Source organism: Notechis scutatus, chromosome 1 (assembly GCF_049901735.1).
Source record: "Notechis scutatus isolate UNSWTSFEM ecotype Mainland chromosome 1, rNotScu1.2, whole genome shotgun sequence".
NCBI classification, from domain to species: Eukaryota; Metazoa; Chordata; class Lepidosauria; order Squamata; family Elapidae; genus Notechis; species Notechis scutatus.
The window spans coordinates 241,720,163-241,742,408 of NC_142009.1; the positions used below are offsets into that span (position 1 = coordinate 241,720,163).

General features: G+C 40.1%; 1 protein-coding gene across 1 annotated transcript in view; it reads right to left on the minus strand.

The window, feature by feature from the left end:
- PTPRJ (protein tyrosine phosphatase receptor type J) overlaps positions 1-21,656 on the minus strand; it is a 100,642-nt gene extending 78,986 nt beyond the window's left edge. Inside the window, exon 1 of the mRNA XM_026668301.2 lies at positions 21,371-21,656. Within this exon, the coding sequence (XP_026524086.1) occupies positions 21,371-21,421 (51 nt within the window). The 5' untranslated portion in view covers positions 21,422-21,656. The remainder of the gene's footprint in view (positions 1-21,370) is intronic.
- Positions 21,657-22,246: the final 590 nt, after the last annotated feature.

Genomic DNA, 22,246 nt, shown 5'->3' on the forward strand with positions numbered 1-22,246 from the left:
TTGGAAAGATCTAATTGCTTCACGGTTCCTTAGACACTAAGTGAACACACTTTTGTTTTGTCTTTAGTAAGAACCAGGGGTGGGATGCTACCGGTTCTGCCCGGCTCTATAGAACTGGTAGCTCTGAAGAGCAGCAGACACAGAACCGGTTCTGTGTCTGCTGCTGTTTGGCCCACCCGGGCTCTTACCTGTCCTTTATTTCCCGCGTGCAGCACTTATCAGCTGCCCTGGTGGCTCAGCTAATGGTGTAGTACACGCACGCAAATACCGAACTGGTAGTAATGCCGGTTGAATCCCACCCCTGGTAAGAACTCAAATAATTTGTATACATTAATCCCAGCGATATATGTAACTCTTATATATGTAATGTTAAAACTTGGAAAAAGTACAAAGAAGAAGAAACATGGTTGCAGGAATTGGGTATGGCCAGTCGAGAGAAAAGAAGGACTGGGGTGACATGATAGCCAATATTTGAGGGGCTGCCACAAAGAAGAGGGGGTGAGCTTGTTTTCCAAAGCACCAGAAGGCAAGAGAAGAAACAGTGGTTGGAAACTATTCAAGGAGAGAATATGGAATTAAGGATACAATTCATAACAATGAGGACAATTAATAGCTTGCCTTCAGAAGTTGTGAGTGCTTCATCAGTGGAGGTTTTTAAGAAAAGACTAGACAGCCAGCTGTATTCTGGTCTCTTCCAGCTCTATTCTTAAGTAACACAGGCCAGTATGCCATGCCCATGTTAGAAACTAGTTTGCATACACTGACATCACTGAAAAGATTGATAAAATGTGTTTTGAACTATGTGGCTGATCAGTTCTCCTAATTCAGGAACACACAACATGATGCCCTCAACACAAATATCTGCCTCATTTTAAATGTTAATTAGCAAAATAAGTGAGATGTAGGAATGGGGGCATGCAAAAGTGCACCAGCATGCCTACCAACCCTGTCTTACTATCCCCATTTATCTGTATTGACTTCCTTTGTTCGTGTTTATGTTCATACCTATACTTGTTACCTTGTACATGTTTGACAAACAAATAAAATAAAATAAATAAATAAATGCAGAAAGCAAAGCCCCGGAACATCCACATTAGACTCCATCAACATCATTCTTGCCACAGTGGTTGGAAGCAAATCCACCTGCTTAGCACAAAGAGCAAAAGGAAACTGAGTTTAGTTTCTGAAGGAAAGTAGCAGCAAGCAACTGCAATAGGGTTTCTTGTAAACAGATTTTTTTTTCCTGCCAGTGTGGATTGTGGTCAGTCCACCTTAAAATGTTGGCTTGCTAAGAAGACACAGCAATGTGTTCTGCCTTAATGAGGCAAAACACCTCACAGAGCCAAAATCAGTCAAACCTCAACCAAATATTTTGCTGAGTAAAGAAAATCACTTTGACATTTAAGTTACAAATGGGCTACCAAGGCAATTCATCCTTGAGGTGCCTACTTTGTGCCTTCATTCCTATTTTGAAGAAATGCTTCACTTCAACATTTATCAGAATGAGACATCCCTTCAGAGACATTTGTGACCATTTGTGCTTGGCCATGCTTATTACAGTAGCAGTTTTCTGAAGGGATAAAATTTGTGGCATCCATTTTGAGAGTCAGCCTATCATATGCCCTTAGTTCTCCCTAATGTATCTAAACCTAGTTCACTATGGCTACTACATAATGATTTTTGAAAATAAATCTAATATAAATGGAAATGGGTTGTGTTTTTTCTTCTGCTTTTAGTTCCCACCTAAGTATTAAGACTATTAAGTAAATCATGCATGACCAATCTTTGCAGAACATGGCACTTGATCATATTTTGACTTGGAAGCTAAGTAGGTTAGTAAGTGGATGACAGACGACCAGGAAATTCCAGGGCTGCTTCTACTAACTGAAAAGTTAAAACTTGAAAAGAAGCAACTACATGCCTCATTCATGTTGTTTCCAAAAATACTATATGACAAAGTCAATGAAGTCACCAAATCTTTATTTACATATAATCTCTCTAACAAATTTTCCTGACTACCTATATTACATCCTCTTCCTTCCTCTTTCTTTCCAACCACAATGGCTGGCTGGAACCTCTCTATCACAAGGTGAAGTTCTACATTCTTTAGTGACCTTTATTGCTTCAGGATGAAATAAATTCTTCACCTTATTTTAAATCTTCTGCTTTTAAGTCAGACAAGTTAGAAAGTTGGTCATGCATTATTTATTCTCCTCTCAACCTCCAAAACTAAAACAAGAAACAGACTGTGTAGATTTTGCTAATACCACAACTTTCAAGCAAAATTGCATCTAAAAATCCAAAATCTAGATGTGGTTTTGGGCAACAGATGAAGTGTTCTTTCAACTTAGTGACAATGATCTTCAAAGGCGAACTGAACTGCAGTACCAAACAAATGAAAAACACAAGGACAGCACTAATTCCAGACAGAAAAAAAATAGGCTAAACTATGTTTGTCCCAGCAGATGGTAGCACTTGGCTGACCTGGCCCAGGCCTGGAAACTAAGCAGAGTTGGACCTGGTTAGAACTTTGATGGGAGACCCAATAGGAAATATAATGGCCTCAGCTAGGTAATTGAAAAAGCATCCCCCAAAAGTGGCAATTGCAAACCACTTTTTACTGTTGCCAAGAAAACTATTTGGATGTGTGTTCATGAAGTAACCAGTAATTGAGCTTGATCCAAAGGAGAATTAAATGTAGTGAATTCAACTCCCAGATTGCCTTTCAACCCATTTGACTGAAAATTCTGAAAGTAGCAATCCCAGCACATCTAGAGCCTGGAGTTTGAGAAGCCTGCAGTGCATACTCTTGAGAGCAAAGCAAATTGGGGCATTTAACCAAAACTCACGCATATCACTCTCCACTTCCTCTTCCAATATCTAGTTTTTACAAGGATAAACAAACATTTATCTCAAGTCTTCACATTAGACTCTATAATTGTTTTTATATTAGTATAGAATTATATTATTTTCTGAGAGAATCAACAACTTGGCCATCATGAAGCATTAATGACCATAGGAGGCACTAAAGTGCACTGTCAGTTAAGTTTTACAAAGTACAGAAGTTCAAGTTTTTCTGAGGTGTTGTCCCAGTCCCATTAAAATAGCATTGCTTTACTTTAGATATACAGATGGTCCCCATTTAGATATACAGATGGTACCTTTACATATACAGATGGTCCTCATTTACCAGTTGAAATTGGGACCAGCACCCATAATGGTAAGTGGCACAGTCATTAAGTAAAATGTCACATGACCACACCAATTTACAATGTCAGTTTCATGACCCGTAACTTGCTATTTCCTGCCGGCTTGTTGGAAACTGACTGCGAAGGCTGAAAATGGTGATCACGTGATCACAGGACGCTGTGATAATTGTAAATATGTGCTTGTTGCCAAACATCTGAATCATACTCATATGACAGTGGGGATGTCCCAATGGTCATAACTCAAGGACCAATCAATAAATCTCCTTTTTTCAGCATTGCTGTAACTTTGAATAGTTGCTGAATGACTGGTTCCATGGGCATATATCACAATTGTCTTCAAATATCTGAAAAACTGCCATTAAAAGAAAGAACAGACTTGTTTTTTTAGGGATGTCCTTGAAGACTGCCTGGGAGCTTCTGCTAGTCCAGAACAAAGTAGTGCCCTTGTAACACCTCTGCTTTGTGAGTTGTAGTAGTTGCTAGTTTGTTTCCCAGTGCTATTCAAAGTGCTGATTGTTTGATGTCACTGGCAAGAGATGTTTCCTCAAACAACCCGGACCCAAGCCATGAAGGGCTTTAAAGGTGACAACCAACACCTTGAATTGTACCCAGAAGCAAATTGGCAACCAATGCAGCTCCTGCAGGAGAGGTGATACATGTGTACACCGGGGTCTAGAATAGAAATAGGAAGAGCCAAGGGGAATTCCTGAGTCAATAGTGCCATTTAATCAGATACTGGAAAACAGAAGTCTAGTTACTTTCTTCCAGTTCAACTTAACTCACAAGGTTATTATTGTACATATTCAAACAATTAGAGGAATCCCCCATGGATCCTATTGTGAGCAGGTGGGGTATAATGTGAAATAAGAAAAAAAAAAAAGAACAAGACAGAATAGAAATTCAATAGCATTTGAAATATAAATACTATTATTCAGTGTCGGCAGAGCCAATGTCACCAACAATTTACAAATCAATAATTTATCAATAAGTATTAGATATGGATGATGGTATAAACCAATTATGCCTGATATATTGATATTAATATTGAAATTATATATATATATATATATATATATATATATATATATATATATATATATATATATATATATATATTCTACTCACTGAAATGTTTACATATATAATTATATATAAATATAATTGCATGAACCATATATATATTATATATTTATATTTTGCATCTATAATTGTGATTATATGTCCTATATAGTTTCTTTTTTTAGCTTTCTTCCCCCTACCCTTTTATAATATTATATGTTCTTTTGGGGATTTTTTTTGTTAATAAAAGAACAAGAATTGTTTAAAAAATCACTTGAGGAAGCAGCAAGCATATACCTTTTTCCCATACTTTCTCCACAATTATAGCTACCAAAAAATCCTTTGAACTTATTTTAGTCTGGGAAAAACCTGAGGATCAGGGTTATTTATGTTCAACATGCTTACTCCAAAGTCTTTTGTTAGGCCACACAGTATTAAGAATTCAGGAATCGCTCAGAGGGTGACTAGAAGGAATGAGAAAGGGGAGATCTCCTGGCATTCGCTTACAGAGCAAACATATGCAGCAGTTTCTTTAGTGAACCTGGAGCTATTCAAATGTTAAGGAAATTCTTTTTGCCACCAATAAAGCAGGACTCAGTAAGAACTGAAAAAGGCCAGAACATTCTTCCCACTACTGAAATATCCAAGACATAGCAACTTATCAGCTGTGACCCAAAGACGTCCTACTTCACTTTAAACAGGAAACTGTTCCCTAGATATGTGTAAAGAATGTGAACTAATTGAATAATAAAGGTAAACAGCAACCAGTTAAGCTACCATACATCTTATTAAGTGGGGAAAAAATTACAATTCAGGACTGTCTCAGAAGCTATAATATTTGGCAAAGACTGAAGGTGACTATGAAAATGCATGTGGCTTTAATATGCAAATGATTGAGTGGGCGTTGGTGGAGGTTGCTATGAACGCCCTTTCTATTGATGCTGCAAGAGAGCCCAGGATGGGTTGACTCCTTCCTATGACGTCATTTAGCTGAGTCTGTACTAAGATATAAAAGCCAGCCCCCGAAAGAGACCCCAGCTTTGGCGAAGATACTTGACAGACTGAAAGGTGTCTCTGAAAGCCCAAAATGAATACAGAAATATGTCTTACCCTCTCCGGACTAATCAAGGGAGGGGCTGGGCTCTCTCGCAGCATAGATAGAAAGGGCATTCATGGCAACTTCCACCAACGCCCATTCTTCTCCATACTGCATCGAGAGCCCAGGATGGGACATACCGAAGCTTGCATGTCCACGGGCGGGTCCTCGTCCGGCTCATCACACCGACTGTGGAACCACTCGTTGAAGCACCCGTCTGCCGAAGGCTGCAGTCGCCGAGGCAAAAGCATCCAGATGGTAGTGTCTGATGAAAGGAGGCGGGGATGTCCACGTGGCTGCACAACAAATCTCCTCCAAGGATGCTTGGGTCGCCCAGGCAGCAGAAGTGGCTGCGCTTCTGGTAGAGTGCGCCATCAGACCTTGGGGAACCGGAAGGGCCGCAGCTTTGTAGGCCTGCTCAATGCAAGGCCTGACCCACCTGCTAATAGTAGAAGAAGAGGCCTTGTGCCCCAAGTGAGAAGGGAAAAAGGAAACAAACATTGCTTCCGACTTTCTGAAGGAGGAAGTGCGCTTAATGTATATTCTAAGAGTCCTTCTTACATCTAGCATGTGCCACTGCCGCTCTAAGTCATGGTGCAGGAAAGGACAGAAGTCAGGCAAAACAATGTCCTGGGACCTGTGAACCCAGGTGTTAACCTTCGGAATAAATGAGGGGTCCAGACGAAGAACAACCCTATCATCGCAAAAAGAACAAAGGTCCTGTCTGATGGAAAGAGCAGCAAGCTCGGAAACCCTTCTGGCAGAAGTGATGGCAACAAGAAACACTACCTTCAGAGTCAGGAAACAGAGAGACACTGTTCTAAGGGGTTCAAAGGGGGGCTTTGTAAGAGCATTAAGGACCATATGAAGGTCCCAGGAAGGATACTTGTGAACCACTAGAGGGTGCAGGTTGGAAGCCCCTTTCAAAAACCTCCTAACTGAAGGGTGATGGGATAAGGAAGGAAGCGAACCCCATAAAAGGACCAAGAAGAGGGCCACAACCTGCCTATGTAAGGTTTTGGGGGCCAAACCTTTCTACAGATCATGCTGAAGGAATCTAAGAACCTCTGCCAACTGGGCTGAAGCAGGAGAGAGACGCTCCCTAAGGAACCCTCGGGAAAGGCCTTCCAGGTGGCATCATAGATGCGCCTTGTAGAAGGTTTGCGAGACTCCAGGATAGTGAGGATGACCCTTTCTGGAAGATCAGCATCCTCTAGCTGCTGCCGCTCAAGTGCCACATGGTCAGCTTGAACCACTGGGTCTCTGAGTGGAGCAGGCCCCCTGGTGAAGGGAGATTAGATGGGCTGGGATCCTCCAAGGAGAAGCCACCAACAGGTTTACCAGGTCCGCAAACCAGGGCCAACTTGGCCAATAGGGTGCCAGGAGGAGGAGCTCCGCTCGTTTCTCCAACATCTTCCGAATTACTGCCGGAATGATGGGAAGCGGGGGAAAGGCGTAGAGGAGACCCTTGGGCCATCTGCACCGAAGAGCATTGGTCCCCTCCACTCCCTGGCAAGGAAACCTGGTGAAGAATTTGGTGATTGGGATTTTGGGGAGTGGAGAAGAGATCCACCTCCAGTGTTCCGAAACTGAGGGAAAGGTCCCTGAATAGAGACGGAGGAATGGACCATTCTGCCTGGTCGACTAGGCTCCTGCTGAGCCAGTCGGCCTGGGAGTTGTCGACCCCGGAGATGTGGTCCGCTGAGATCGACAACAGCTGTTTCTCTGCCCATAACCCCAACCGTAGATCCTCTCTCATGAGGGCTTTGGACCTCGTCCCCCCTTGCCGGTTGACATGAGCCTTTGTGGCCATGTTGTCCGTAAGGACTAGAACATGAGAGCCGGTCACTGATTTCCTGAAATGCTTGAGAGCCAGAAATATGGCTCTGAGCTCTAGCCAATTTAGTCTGCCCTGATCTGGACCTGATCAGAGTCTGCCCTGATCTGGACCAAATGCCCTGAGCTATCTGGCCCTGCATATGGGAACCCCAACCCAGGAGGCTGGCATCGGTGGTTATCTGGGTCCCTGAACAGGAGTCCCCTCCAGATTGACAGGGAACGCCACCAATTGAGAGATCTCTGGATTTGTGGTGGAAGCAGGACCTTGATGGAGGAGTGGCTGGTTCCTGCTCGTTGGTAGGGAAGCAGGAACCATTGGAGGGGTCGGGAGTGGAGCCGAGCCCACGGGACAATGCCAATACAGGAGACCATCTTCCCCAAAAGTTTGGACAGCAGTGACAGGGGGACAATTTGATGTTGCTGGACCTGGCTGATAATCTCCGCAAGGCTCTTTCCACAAGCTGGGGACAGGAAAACCTGGCACGACATGGTATCGATGACTGCTCCCAAGTGTTGCAATTTGGTTGTGGGAGAGAGCTGGCTCTTTTTGGTGTTGATGGAAAATCCATGGCTCTGGAGATATGACAATCCAAGATGGCCGCTGACTAGAGAAAACAGGCTCCAAGATCAAAGAATCGCTCCTTAGGCTATACAGAGCCCCGAGCAAAATCAGCAAGGGAAAAACGCAGCAACCAGCCACATGATCAGCTGGCTTGTGCTGTTATCAGTTTGCCGATAGTTTTTACGACTGCTCAAACCACAGGCGTGGGGGAGGTCTACAGACGCTGCCCAGCTTGCCTGCACAGAGTTCTGGCAACACTGCTCCCAACGTTGCAGGAGAGCGAGCCCTGCTCTCCTGGAAGAGCAGCTGCCCAGATCCTGGGAGCTGCTTGAAGCGAGGAAAAAAAATACTGAAGATCGCTGGTGAGTGCTATCTAACAGAACGCTTTCAGAGACACAGCTACTGACTGAAAGGAGCTGAGTCAAAAGCTGGGGTCTTTCCCGGGGGCTGGCTTTTATATCTTAGTACAGACTCAGCTAAATGACGTCATAGGAAGGAGTCAACCCATCCTGGGCTCTCGATGCAGCATGGAGAATCTTCCAGACGCTCACAATACTTTTCTTCCTTAGTAAAGAGAGGGAGAGAGAGAGAAAGGAGAGGGAGGGAGGGAGGGAGAAAGAGAGGGGAGAGAGAGAGAGAGAGAGAGACAGAGAGGGAGGAGAGGGAGGGAGGGAGGGAGGGAGGGAGAGAGAGAGAGAGAGAGAGAGAGAGAGAGAGAGAAAATGTACTGTGTCTCCTGAAGATTTCATAGTGTGTGACAAGTGAAATTCAACCACCTCAGGAGAGGTGGTAGGGACAATTTGAGTCGGTTGGCCCCATCCACCCATCCACGCCCACCTTCTTCCTTTTAGAGACTGAGTTCCACCAAATCATGTCTACAGAGCCAGTAAGGAAAAATTTTGAATTTCATCCCTGCACTGTGACTATTTTTGTGTCTGTGTATGCTTTTGAGTCATTGTTGACTGCCTGGACTAGTCTCTTAATTTTTCTTGGCAAGATTTTTAAAGTGCCTTGCCCTTGCCTGCTTCCTAGGGCCAAGAGTGAGTGACTGGCCCAAGGTCACTGGGCTTTTGTGCCCAAGGACTAAATCTCACAGTCCCACGGTTTTTAGTCTGATGCCTTAACCAGTACATTAAACTGGCTTTCATTTTTTTAATTACTACAAGCTATTTTGGTAGCAACATATAAATAGTTACAGCATTTTTGGAATATTTAAAGATATTAGTAATCCTAACAAAAGTTTTGTAACTGTTGTCATTAACTTCATATGGCAGAAGTTGGAAACAGACGTAGAAGCTTTTCTAAGACTTTTATAAAGTAAAGTCCTGAGGTGAAGATTGACTTCTTGGGTCAGAATTTCCACTTTTATAGACTACAACTACTCACCTGTATTTTGAACATTCCCTATTGTGAATATTTTTGTTGTATTTTTTTCCTCAAAACTACAGATAAGCAATCAGAAAGTTTCCTCTCTTTTCTGAGTTTTAGGTGAGGCTAAACTCAGCCTTGAAGATAAGCAATTTCTTCTTTCATCACAGACATTGCAAGAAACAACAAACCAGACTTTTGCTTTTAGTCAGCAAATTCCTCACTTACTACATTCGCAACAGGAACAGGTGCTAAAATAAGCCAATTTCTAATTGCAAATTAATGTTTAACTGTGAATTCCATTTTGTTTAGTATGTTTCCTGGCTCAGACATAATGATGCAAGAATGTTATGAACTAAATTTATCCAAACCTCTTGGCTACAGAAAAAAATTGAGAGGGCTTGGTCCTGTACCTTTACAATTACTTTCTTTCCTGACATGTACAAATAAGGCACAAGAAAATGATACAATAACACCATAATATTAAGCCATACTGTAGCTTAGGTTTGATTAGTGTGACGTGGTTTAGCTTAAACCAATTATATATGGTTTATTCCACTGACAGAAAGGCTGGTATACAAATCTATTAAATAAACAGACTAAATTTTAAAATCTCCCCATCGTTAGTTCTATTTACTCCACTTTGCATTACTGCCTGGTTTTTGTTTATGCATTGTGCTGTCATAGACTCAAAATAACACACACACACACACACACACACACACACACACATTTAAGGTAACATTCTGTCAGATTTAAGAAACAAAAGACATCTTGAATTATAATGGAGAAATTAGAAATAATCCATACAGGTATTTTTTTCAGAAGGGCTATATACTTTGAATTTTTAAATTTGAAATTCATGATGAAACAGCAGGAAAAGCACATTTCCCTACAGAAGCCATAAAGTTTTTAATAAGTTGGAAATAATTTTTTTCTACTCAATATCATTTAAAAAATCTAGGCTAACAAAACATGGTAAGTTTATTGAATGAAATATATTGGTGGGATTCACTAAGCCAAACTCATTAAATCATGATTATCATGAACAGAGATTACAGTACTTTTCATGATAAACATATAACCACATGAGAACTAGGCAAAAGCCTTATTAACTGATAAGAATCCCGGGGCTTATCACATATTAAGAATCATGACTAAGCAAAATAAAAACAAAATCACAGATAATTAAGAACCTGGTAAAAAAAATCTCCATTGAAGTTGGTTATTAATTCAAAGGATTATCTTGTTATGCCCAAGAGTATAAAATGAATTATGCTACTGTTCCTGGGCTAGAGGCTCTCGTGCTAAAATTAAAGATAACCGTCCTTCAAAATAACCCACATTTGATTCTTAAACACAGATTAACCTGGTGGGATCAAGGCAGTCAATACAAAGATTCCTATTCTGTCATAAATTGAAGGCAATAAACTAAACTAAACTAAACAAATAAAGTTGTTTTTACAGAGAACAGAACTGGAACCAACAAATGGAAATTTCAGGGAAACAGTTTTAAACAAGCATTTGGAGATATATATTTTTAACATAGAATACTTTATTGGCCAAGTGTGATTTTTTTACATTGCTTGTCCATGGAATGTTGCCTGTATTGGAACATGGGCTTCATTGCCAGAGGTATTTAATCAAAGGCTTGATGACAGTAATTACACTTTACATAGTGGCTTGAGCTAAACAATGGCCAGGATCATTTCCAACTGCATGTTTCTCCAGACAGGTAAGCTAAGTTGTATCACATAAAACTATGATTTTTAAAACATCCCAGCTTGTTGGAATGGGTCAGTGGCCTGGTTTACGCACTAGAGTTAAGGTAAGAGCAAAGCCTTTTTGAACAATGAATACCCAGTCACCAAAAGTGTCATTAAGCGTTCAGAATGCATTAAACAAAGCATACACTGTTCTCATTTAGTTAGGTAACCCAGAGGCCAAGAGATTTTAATGTGAAAAGCAATCAATAATAGATATAAAATGAATCATTCAATAAAATAAACTGATTTACAGAGTGTAAACTGTCACAATATGGTGTAGGACTTAAGCATTTACTCACCACTGAATTGTCTGATATATGATACGTTGGATAGATACTCATTTAGTCGTATATGGCCCTCCCAGTCTCGTCTAGTTGCAAAGACTAGCTAGTACAACCAAAGGGGGTTTGGACAGAGCACAGATTAGGCCAGCCAATGTAAATAACAAGACTGACAGTGGTATTGGCTGCAGTGAGTAGTGCCAACCTGCCAACTAGAGCAGCATTTCTGACCAAATTCTCTGTTCGTGTTCCTGCTGCTCATTTATCACTGCCCAACATAAAGTGAGCAATGCAGCATAACCAGACACTTTCACACCACTTAAAGTGAGGAGGGAGAGGAAAACAGTCATCTTTCACCACACAAGAGAGGGAGAATCTCCCAAAGCAACTTGGCTGCTAATTTTCTGAGCAGCTGGAACCCTTGTTGAAGCTAAAAGTTTGTTTCTTTAAGGAGACTGGCCTAGCCAATACAAAGAGGAAAAACATAAGGGAAATGAAGCTTTCATTGCAAATTTCAAAAATAAAATAAAAAAATAAAATACTGAAAATGAAATTAGGAAAAAAAGGCTTTATTCAGCCCAATTGTTTTCTTATTAATAACTACACTATGCAGCTTAAGCAACTATGGTATTTTTTGCAGTAAGAATCTGTAAACAGTAACTGTGGGACTTCAGGTCCATATCACTACATATTCTATAGTTCTAATACAAAATACTTCAGATATTCTCATTTAATAGCATCTCTGCTTTAAATGCATCTTGCAACATGTCCAAGGTCTCTATTTGCCATTTTTCACTCCATGTCTATATCACTCAATTAAAATTCTAATCCATAGTGACTGAAAAAGCAATCTTTTTCTGTACTCTATTCATCTCCAATACAGCAAGGCTGTATCCACCAAGCATGCATATTTCGTTTACCAAAGCCAGCTGATCCTGTGCCATTAATTTTTGTCATTATCCCTTAACAACTTGTTGCCAATTGGACAACTGCTCCGTTTCACAGATATGGCACAGAAAAGGTACAGAAAAGCAAAGGTTCAGAGTATGAATATGCTCCTCCTTTCGGTAAGTAAGTTTCTAGTTAATTCACAAATATGTGCAAAACTAAAAACAAGTTGTCTCCAGTTAAAACTCCTTAATTTGTTCCAAATGACATTCCTGAAGAATGGCAAGGAAGATAATTTTAAGAAAACGCTTGCAGAAATTTGAAAGTATATATAACCACTACACTACTGTGACAATCTGGCAGAAACAAAACAAAAATAGGTTCAAAACACCTTATGGGTGTTTGAGAGACGATATGAAGCAGTTGAGGGTGAAACTAGCAAAGTGTTTTATGCTATCTGGGGAAAGAAATAAGTAACATCAATTTACCTGAAATTATTTTCCAATAGAGGTTAAATACAAATCGTAAATGGAGCATCAGGATACAGGAACTGGCATATGTGCACTTCACAAAAGCCAAGAATTCCAAGAATTTTTGTTTTTACTTCTCTGAATTGTAAAATTATCTGAGCTGCTTGAAAAAAAGGAATCATATTCCACAGGCTCAATAACTATTATTATTCTGAATGTAAAATATTCATCTGTTGTGATTTATTTGCTAAGTGTTGTAGTTACAAATTACTTATATTGAAGTGAAGATGCATTGATTAACAATACTGAAGTTGGAACTAGTCCTCAATTCCTTATTTCTTCCTTCAGCATTGTCAACAATTAGCAGATCTTGACTGAGCAGCAGAAAAAAAATGTAGATTACTATTTCTTGCCTTAAACTCTCCATATGTTGCATGCACTATTTTTGGAAGCAGCAACATTTTGTTGCTAGATATGAAGCCAGCATTCTTCATCTACAAATCATACTATACATCAGCATATCTATAACTTAGTTACTTCCTTTTCTAACAAAAAAAAAAATCTGAACTGCTATCTGTTTGCATTAAATATAATTGAGAGATAAATACTGACAGCCCTGCATAAAACTCACCACGGAATTTATCTGAGTGATCGCAGGGTTATAGTTGTCAAAGTCAAGGACAACCAGGTTTGCCAATAAAATGGAATCCAGCCAATGAACTGCTGAAGGTGTGCAGGATTTTTAATGAACTGCTGAAGTCGCATATTTTTAATATACAAATTTTCAGTGGTTCATTGTGTGGCTTCACTGGTTGGTCGGCTCAAGAAAGGAAAACTCCATCCACCATTTTTAATAATAGTAAGTCTGCTCATAGAGATGAGTTCCAACTTACAAATTTGAGTTAAAAGTCTGAATTTGAAACAAAACTTGTTCTTAAACTAGGGAACTGCCTGTACATTATTAAAATATTATAAATAATATCACATCAAAATGCTTAATTTCTCTTTCTACTGCATTTAGAGGTTATATTTAGTGCTGGCAAGTAGAAAGAGAGATTACAGAGATTTAGGGCACTGTTCACTTCAGATAATGCATTTTTTCCCAACTTTATACCCCAGGAAGACAGCTTGCCTTGCCCACACTGACTCTTTGTAACATTAAAAAATCATCTGGGTTTAAGTGAAGACATTTTCCTACAGGTAATGGTACACTGAACAATCCTTGCTGGGATTGTTCCTGTATTACACTAAGCCAGTGATGGCGAACCCCTGAATGCCTATCTTGATTCTGCTGGTGTGTCACTGGGGGAAAGGTGCCCCCAGTTCAAAAGAGAAATAATTCGTAACAGAGTAATAAATAATTTAGTTTTATTTAATAACTAGATATATACACTTATTAACTTAGATAATGATATTTCTCAAAATCCCTATCCAAAGCAGCTCCAGGTCGAACGAGGCCTAGAAAGTTTGGAAAATGCTCTTGTGTAGCCTTGTAGACTCCCAAAACAGAGGGAAAGCCTTCCCTGTCCTTGCATGCTTTGGGGAGGATCTAGAAGCTGTCCAAGGGCCGGGCTTTCTCCAAAGGGTCTGTAGGCCGGATGTGTCACCAAAAATGACATGGCACGTCACCTGGGACACATGTCTTAGGTTCACTGTCACAGCACTAAGACACAATGTGTTTGATTTTGGTGTTGCATATAGCGTGAACTAAGTTAGTTCAAACCGTAGTAGTCCATCTAAATAAGTACACCATTGTCTAAATCAATACTTAATATAAATATAGGTAGCCTTCGACTTACAAGCACAATTGAGCCCAAAATTTAAGTTGCTAAGTGAGACAACTGTTGAGTTTTGTCTCATTTTATGACCTTTCTTGCTACAATTGTTAAATGAATCACTTCGGGTGTTTATTTAGTAACACAGTCGCTAAATGTATCCAGCTTCCCCATTAACTTTGCCTATCAGAAGGTCTCAAAAGGGGATTATGTGACCCTGGGACACTGCAACCATCACAAATATGAACCAGCTGCCAAGCATCTGAATTTTGATCACATGACCTGCAACTGTCGTAAGTGTGAAAAATGCTCATAAGTTGTTTTTTTCAGTGCTGTTATGTATAATTTCGAACAATTACTAAATGAACTGTTGTAAGTCGAGGACTACCTGTAAAGCACAAATATTTAAGATAATATCTAATATAAATAAAAATAAATATACCAACTAAAAGAAGCTGCTGATTACTTTGGGAAAATAACCAAGCCCACCTCTACATGGCAATGTAACATTTTTTAAAAAAAGAACTCTGATTTACCATCATAAACTATTACTTTTCCTCCTCATCTGTCATGTTAACTGCTAGGTTCACAAATTGCTTTAAGCAAGGATTCTCAAAAAGTTTCAGTTTCGATAAAACTGCTACTTAAAAAAACAACAACAGAATCTCTGATCAAGAGGCAACACTCTAGTGATAGAAAATGGACTGCATTTTAGTTTTTCTCCCTTAGTCTACCACGGAAACTCCCTCTAGAGGTCCCCCCCCCCCAAAAAGAAGAAAACAAAGAATCCTGCTTTAAGTTTCTGTGGTTTGTAAATTATGAATTAGTGAATTAACTTGAAGCCATAAAACACAATTTACTAACTACAACAGCAGGACTGCACAATACATTAGTGAGAAAACAAATGGCACTTCATTGAGTCCTACACAATTCCATGAAATGAAAATTAACCTGAATTCAGAAATGAAGTTGGTGCCGTCAACAAGACATATGTTGATTGCACCAACTTGCAAGGCTGAAGTGCTTTATCACACCACTGCCAGCCCACGAAGATTCATCCCCCTTCCCAAGACTTAACTATCACTACTGGTAGTTCCCAACTTATGAATGGTTGCTTTTAACAACCGGTCAAAGTTACAACCTACCTGAAAACTCAGACTTGAAAGTCCAACATCACTCTATTTATGGTGGTTTGAAGTGTTCTGTGGTCACATGGAAGTTTTGCAGAAAACCATCACTTCCGGTTGTCCAACAAAACCAGGCGACAGCGAACAATGGGTTCACTTAACAACCATAGCATTTGCACTTACAAATGCCTCGTTTACAATATGACAGCAGCAAAAAATATTGTAAAATTGGGTCTGTCACATGACTGACCCATTCAACAACTATAATGGGCAGGCTCCATTACAGTCATAATTTGAGGATTAACTGTGCTTGCAATGGCATCTCAACCAACTTGCTTGTGTAGATGCAAGAGTAATGCAACGGTGTCTTTAGCATCTTCTATAAACATTTACAAATGGCTTGCTTGCAAGAGCAAAAATCTAGGAAAAGCAACTAGAAACAGTAACCATTGCTCAATTGCTGATTCTGTTCTGGATGGTGGCTACTTTACCTCCTTTTTGTTTTTAAATTCTGTCTTCAAAATCTACAGGAAGGCAAATACCCTTCAGTGACACAGGCAATTTATTGGTGCCTGCTTCTTCATGCTGCCCTTGCTGTTCATTTGCAAGACAAGAAAACAAATTATTTATCTGAGTGATTCCACACCAAGACAATTTCTCTATCTCACTTCTCCAGGCAATGACTTCTTCCTCTTTTTCTGTGGTAACTATTAGAACTTGAATAGAGAATTAATTAGTTATCGTTCATTGCCTCCTCCAACCCCCTAATGGAAGGAATTCAGAAACTACTTTGTAGCACCTGTGGCTGAAGTTCTGACAAAACCCCTTTCAAACTGAGAATCTCCAAACTCCACCTTGGACTGGGATACTACTTGTCATACTGGTGTCCATGAAGATTTGTTCTCCCTCATTTTTTCTTTTCCTCAGGCATATTACTCTGTGACGGATTTCAGAATTTCAGGGGGTCTTCCAGTTTGTTTTGAAGGTGAAGGATACTGGCTATGAGATGCCAAAGGGATGGGAATTTTAAACTGATTTCTTACTGAGGAAGTTAGAATTGCAGCGATGTGAATAGCTGGGTTCATACAGCTCACTGTATCATAGTTATTTTGCAGGTTGTGCAAAGTATTGTGATTTGCAGACCTTATTTACGTCTTAGTGTGCTCTGTGACCCCAGTTAGTTTATTCAGTAAATCATAAGTTATCTGGTCACTGTATTCTTAAATGCTATGGATATTATATATAAGCACTGGAAAGAATGAGCTTCATGGCCCAATGATTGACTGAATAAAACAAAGTTGTTTGGATTATTAACATGCTAAGCTATAGGCAGGCATCCCATGGTCTCCAAGGTAAATGCTTTTATAAGTTTAATGCATCTATTTCAATCTATACCAATGAGACACATCAGTGCTTCTGGTAACAATACTGAAATGCTGCTGAACGTTTTGGTTTATCCTCGTGATGTCACTAGCATAACCTTGAGGCCTTCAGAGGCTGGTTTCTTTTTTTTATTATAAAAAGTAAAACCCACACTGATAAAAATATTGCTACATTTATGTTAAGCAATAAATCATGGATTGCAAAACATTAAAGATTCTTTTCAATCAACTTGCTAAGTCAAATCCTAAATTATAACCTGATACAAAGTGTGAACCCACTCAATAAGAAACAGCATTTTTTAGCTCTTTATTAAATACCATGTTAGTTCTTTTAAAATTCTTAAGTCTCAAATGATGCAATGGTGCTGTACATCTGTGGCTTCTCAAATTTGCAAATTTTATCTGTAGAAGAGTACATGCTTTTTGCATTCCTATTGTTATATACATTTCCACTGGCTTCTAAGGATGCCAAATGCATAATGATTTGATCATGAAATAGCTATTAATTTCTCAGTTACATCTGCATGCATTTAAGGCACATATGCCAAATATTTTTGGAAGTGACAGAGAAAGATCGCAATGATACTTAGGTCACACGTAACTACTTACCCCTATTAGGTTGTATAGGAGGCACAGCCAGCCCTTTAAATTACAAGCCAGCCTTATGTGCTCAGTCGCTAAACCTGAGGGCCCATAAAAGAAAAGAAGGGGGATCTGTCAGGTTGTAGAAAAGTGACTTGAGAGAAAGTTGGCTGGAATCCTGGATGAGAGCTTATGACAAGTATGTAAGCTATAGTTAGATTTCTCTGTGTGTATATGTATTTGGGGTATATTTTATCTTCTTTGCCTGTATGTAATGTGTAGACTCCTATGTTCTTTTGATACCTTTAATAAAGTTGATTTTTGTTTAAATCCTGGAACTGACTGGTGACCTTCTCTTACCTACAAAGTTTTTGTTTCCCTTTCGGTATTTAGCCAGACCCCTGGTGGGTGAGGATTTCCTCCCTCCCCTTCAATCCTCTCCTGGTTTCCAGAGGGCTGGGATGGAAGGAGGGAACTGGTTTATATTGAAGGGATGTGATAACAAGGACACCTAATTTTCTATGCACTTTTGTCTGCAGACATGATTGCCTTAGAAATTAAGGATCTCAGAATTTGAGATCTTGTTGTATGCCCAAATGCTAACAATCATTAAAATCAAGTTTTCTATTTTACTATAAATGTAAATTACACAATCAACCAACCATGTTTTAGCCAAGTATGTACTACAAGCATCGCTTCTATGTTCAGTTTATAGTTTGGTGTATCATAACAGTAGCAATGGGGCAATGTATATGAAAGAGGTGTCAATAGCTTGGCTATTCTATCCAATCTTATGATAAGCACCATGTTTTGAAAGTTCTCCAGCAAAAGTAGATAATTGCAAACTCCTAAGAGCCGTTCAGACCATTAAGATTTTATCAATCTTATAAATTAGTAAATGACAACTGCAGTAACAATAGTTTGAAAGTTTATTGTTGCCAATATTACTAAACCTGAAAAAGACCAACCATATCATTAACCAGGGTGAGGAACATGTAGTCCTACAGATGTAGCTGAATGATAATTTCCAGTAACCCCTACCAGCATGCCCAGTGGTGACAGATGCTAAAAGCTACAATTTAGCAGCATCAAAAAGGGCAAAAGTTCTCCATCTCATTGTAAAAAACATTACTTTATTTTTAATTCCTAGAGTATTCCTTAATTGGGCAGGCTACACATCTTTCTTATGTGAATATTGCTAGCAAACACATCACATGTAGGAGGCAGTCTTTTAAAGATACATATATTCACAACTGGGGTTCCCATTGGCCTGGATCATGTATAAACTGAAGGCCAATTTCACTGATTTTTATCACTGGTTTAGTGAATCTAGCCCATTATAGTATATATCTATAAACCAAATTCAAGCAGCTACGGCATAGCATAATTCTGCAAACCTTGGTAAAATTCCCAGCTAAGTACAACATGTGAACCGGGCCTTTGTTTTTGATGGCATTAGTCTAGAAACAAGTTCTTGGTAAACCACTACAATACACTATAATGTTATACAACTGCATACTGTAAATGAGGAACATGTAACTTTCCTGGGCTACGAAGTGATAAACTGGGAGCCATATACCAAAAATGTACAATTTAATTTGATGACATATTTAAATAAAGTGAATATAATTATACTTCAGCTATGTATTTAATAAATAATCTTTCTTCCTTTGCACTAGAATTCTATGTATGTAATAAATTTTGGAGATCTTAAAGAATCTACAAGGATTTGGAGAGGCGGTATAGTTTCCATAACTGAGATTGACTACAGCAGAGATGCACTATCTTTCTCTAGATAAATTAATCAGATCCAATATGACTTCCCCCTTCTGTAAGTTCCTCAATGAATTAATGTTGCATAGCATTTGTTATTCCATTCTACTGGTTATTTCAGCTATCTACCATCTGTTCATTTTGTAATAGCATATTAGAATAATGGTTTCCTCTGTACACTAATATTAAAATGGATATTTGGGGAAAAGGGAAGGAAGATTTGCTCCTTTTGCTTTATGATCAGCATGCTGAACCACAGGAAGATTAAAAAAGAACACAATACAAATGAAAAACTAAGCAAATATTTCAGCAAGTATAGGAAGGGTAGCAAAACTGCATCCGTCCAACTCCATTAAAGGTGAAATGAATTGAAGTAGTATCTCTGAAAGTGTAGTCCAAGGATGCCAAGCGGCCCCCCCAAAGACACTCTTAGGGGTTTGCAAAATCAAAATGAAGATCTTTGCAAAAAAAATTAAAATGTCATCTTTCTCTTTGTTACAAAATAGTATAGTTTCCAGACAAGATATTATTTAATATTTAATAGCTTAATATTTATGATCATTATAATTTATATCAGTATAATGACCATTTAGTAAGTATTCTATTAATGTGTCTACATTAATTTTTGGTATGCTAAATATTGATAAATATAATCCATATACTCTTTTGTGGACCTTCATAGTTGTTAAAAGCGAGAAGGGGTGCAAGAGCAAAATGTTGTTTTTTTAAACACAGCATTAAAGAATAGATTTAACAAACAAATCAATTAACAGGTATAATTTGAGATTAAAGATGAGATTAATTACTGGCCTGATGATTTTTCAGACAAATAGAGAAGTCACTTCAGAACATAACATTTAAATACACATTTGAAACCCCAGGAATGCATAGGCTAGGTTCATGTTAAGTTAAACCACAGTTTAACCAAGATTGAATAAACTACAGGAAATTATTAAAACAGTAAACCATGAAGCATGTGTGAAATGATTCACAGTTGGACTCATGCTTGGCCTTTGTAGTGTTTTTTATTATTATTATTAACATGGTTATTTTGCACTCACTACCATTTCCCCTTTCTGTCACACTGAAAATTGCAACTTTGAAAATGTTTTAAAGTGCTTGGGAGCTCATATTCAGAGTTTTAAACCACTGCTTTCAGTTCTGGGGCTTTTACTACAAACTATGATTTGTGAACCTGAGTGGCAAGTGTCATAACATCAAGCCAAAACCAGAGGTGATGTGGCTTAGCATCAGGGATGAGATAGGCCACACACCACAAACTGAACACTTTGTATATTTGCTTATCTTTTATTCCGATGTTAGGGATAGAATCCAGACAACCAGTAAACAGAGCAAAAGCATGTCTCCTGTAGATTTGTCCGGATTTCTGTAGTCCCAAAAGTCGCCTCTAAAATGCTTAACGAGATTTGATTTATGAATGACATATGTATGGGAATGCATGGAAACAAGTTCCATAATTATACACTGCCACAACCAAACAGGCTTTCGCAATCACTCGTGAATTGTCCCTGCACAGTTAAATCTTCGCCTATTATATACGTTCCAGGCAGTTTTTGACTCCTGGCGAAGAGTCCCTGCAGTTTTCTTGCCAAGGTGTTTCAAAAGAGGTTTGTCATTGTCCTCTTCCTAGGGCAGAGAGAGAAGCTGGCCCTTATTCTGGGATAGCAAAACCTAAAACCCGTTGCCCTGCAGAGGTTTTCGGACGCCTCACGTTGCACAAAGACGGACGGGGGTTACCCAAACGCCTATGGTGCAAGACCCCAAAACCCTCCAGCACGTCCGTCAGCAATACCTGCGCGAAAAAAGCCTCCCCTTTTCTGAACCGAACCGAGCGACTAAGTGAAACCTTTCCCCACTTCCCAGCTGGATGAGGAAAAAAAAAAAAACTGGTGTCACAAGGACGACGACAGCGGGGAGAGGGGTGGGGGAGAGAGGGGGAGTAAACAGGTAGGAAGGAGGAAGTTAACAGAGTTGAAACCGGGAGGCGTTTTCGAGAGCAAGTTTGGTCGAAGGTGGGGGAGGGGCTACCTCACCCGCGGCGGAGGTGAATGCGGGGAGATGGGGAAGGTGGGGGCGGCGGCCAGACCACCGAGAACTTCTCCCGCAGAAGACCGATCTCTCTTCCCCCACCCACCCAGTTCCCCCAATGACCTCAACCTCCACACGCCTTACCTTGCCGAGGCACAGCAGAACCAGGAAAAAAACCTGCGCCTGTCCCCTCATGGTGCCTGGTGGCGGTGGCGGCGGCAGCTCGGGAATGCGCGCTCTCACTCAGCGCCGCTCTATGTAGTCATGGCAGAAAGTCTCCTAACCCGCCCGCCAAAAAAAAAGAAAGAAAGAAAGAAAGAAAGACAGCCCCGGAGGAGGGAAGCGGAGGAACCGCGCTGCTCACGCCTCGCTCCCTTCTCCGAGGAGCCCTCCGCAGCCTTTTCTTTTCCACCCGCGCGGCCGCTGGGAAGAAGTCAGGGACGAGACGCGAACTAACAGGCAGAAACCCCGGCACGGCAACCGCCTGGGGAGGGCAAAGAGTCAGCCACCGCCCCTTTCTGACCATTCATCGCTTCCTCCACGCTGCCGTTTCCAGAGGACAGAAATTCAGCTCCACGTTGGCGGCAGTTAAAGGGTTGGTTTTCAGCGTTTGATGCTGGCAGCCGAGTAGGAAGTTGTTCGAGCCCGCCTTGCTTCTTTCCCTCCCTCCTTCTCTCCCCCGATCGGGGCTTAGGGTGCAAGCGGCTCCCTTGAAGCGTTTTGCCTCCCCTCCTCCTCCTCTTCCTCTTCCTCGCAGAGAATATTTTCTGCGGTGGGGGAATTTCAAAATGCCGCTGGATGAGGGATCTTCCGGTTTCTTTGGAGAGCGGGAGTGCTTGTTGTACCCGGATTTGCAACTGGACGACTAGGATCTTGGGAAGCAAACTCTGGCGTTGAATTCACGCCTTGTGGTAAAGTGTACATTTTGCCTGCTTTAGGTTTAATGTGTGATTGATTCAGTGGGTTACCAAACGACCCATGACTCAGTGCGGTGCGTAAACTACCCAAAGGAAGGAGTTT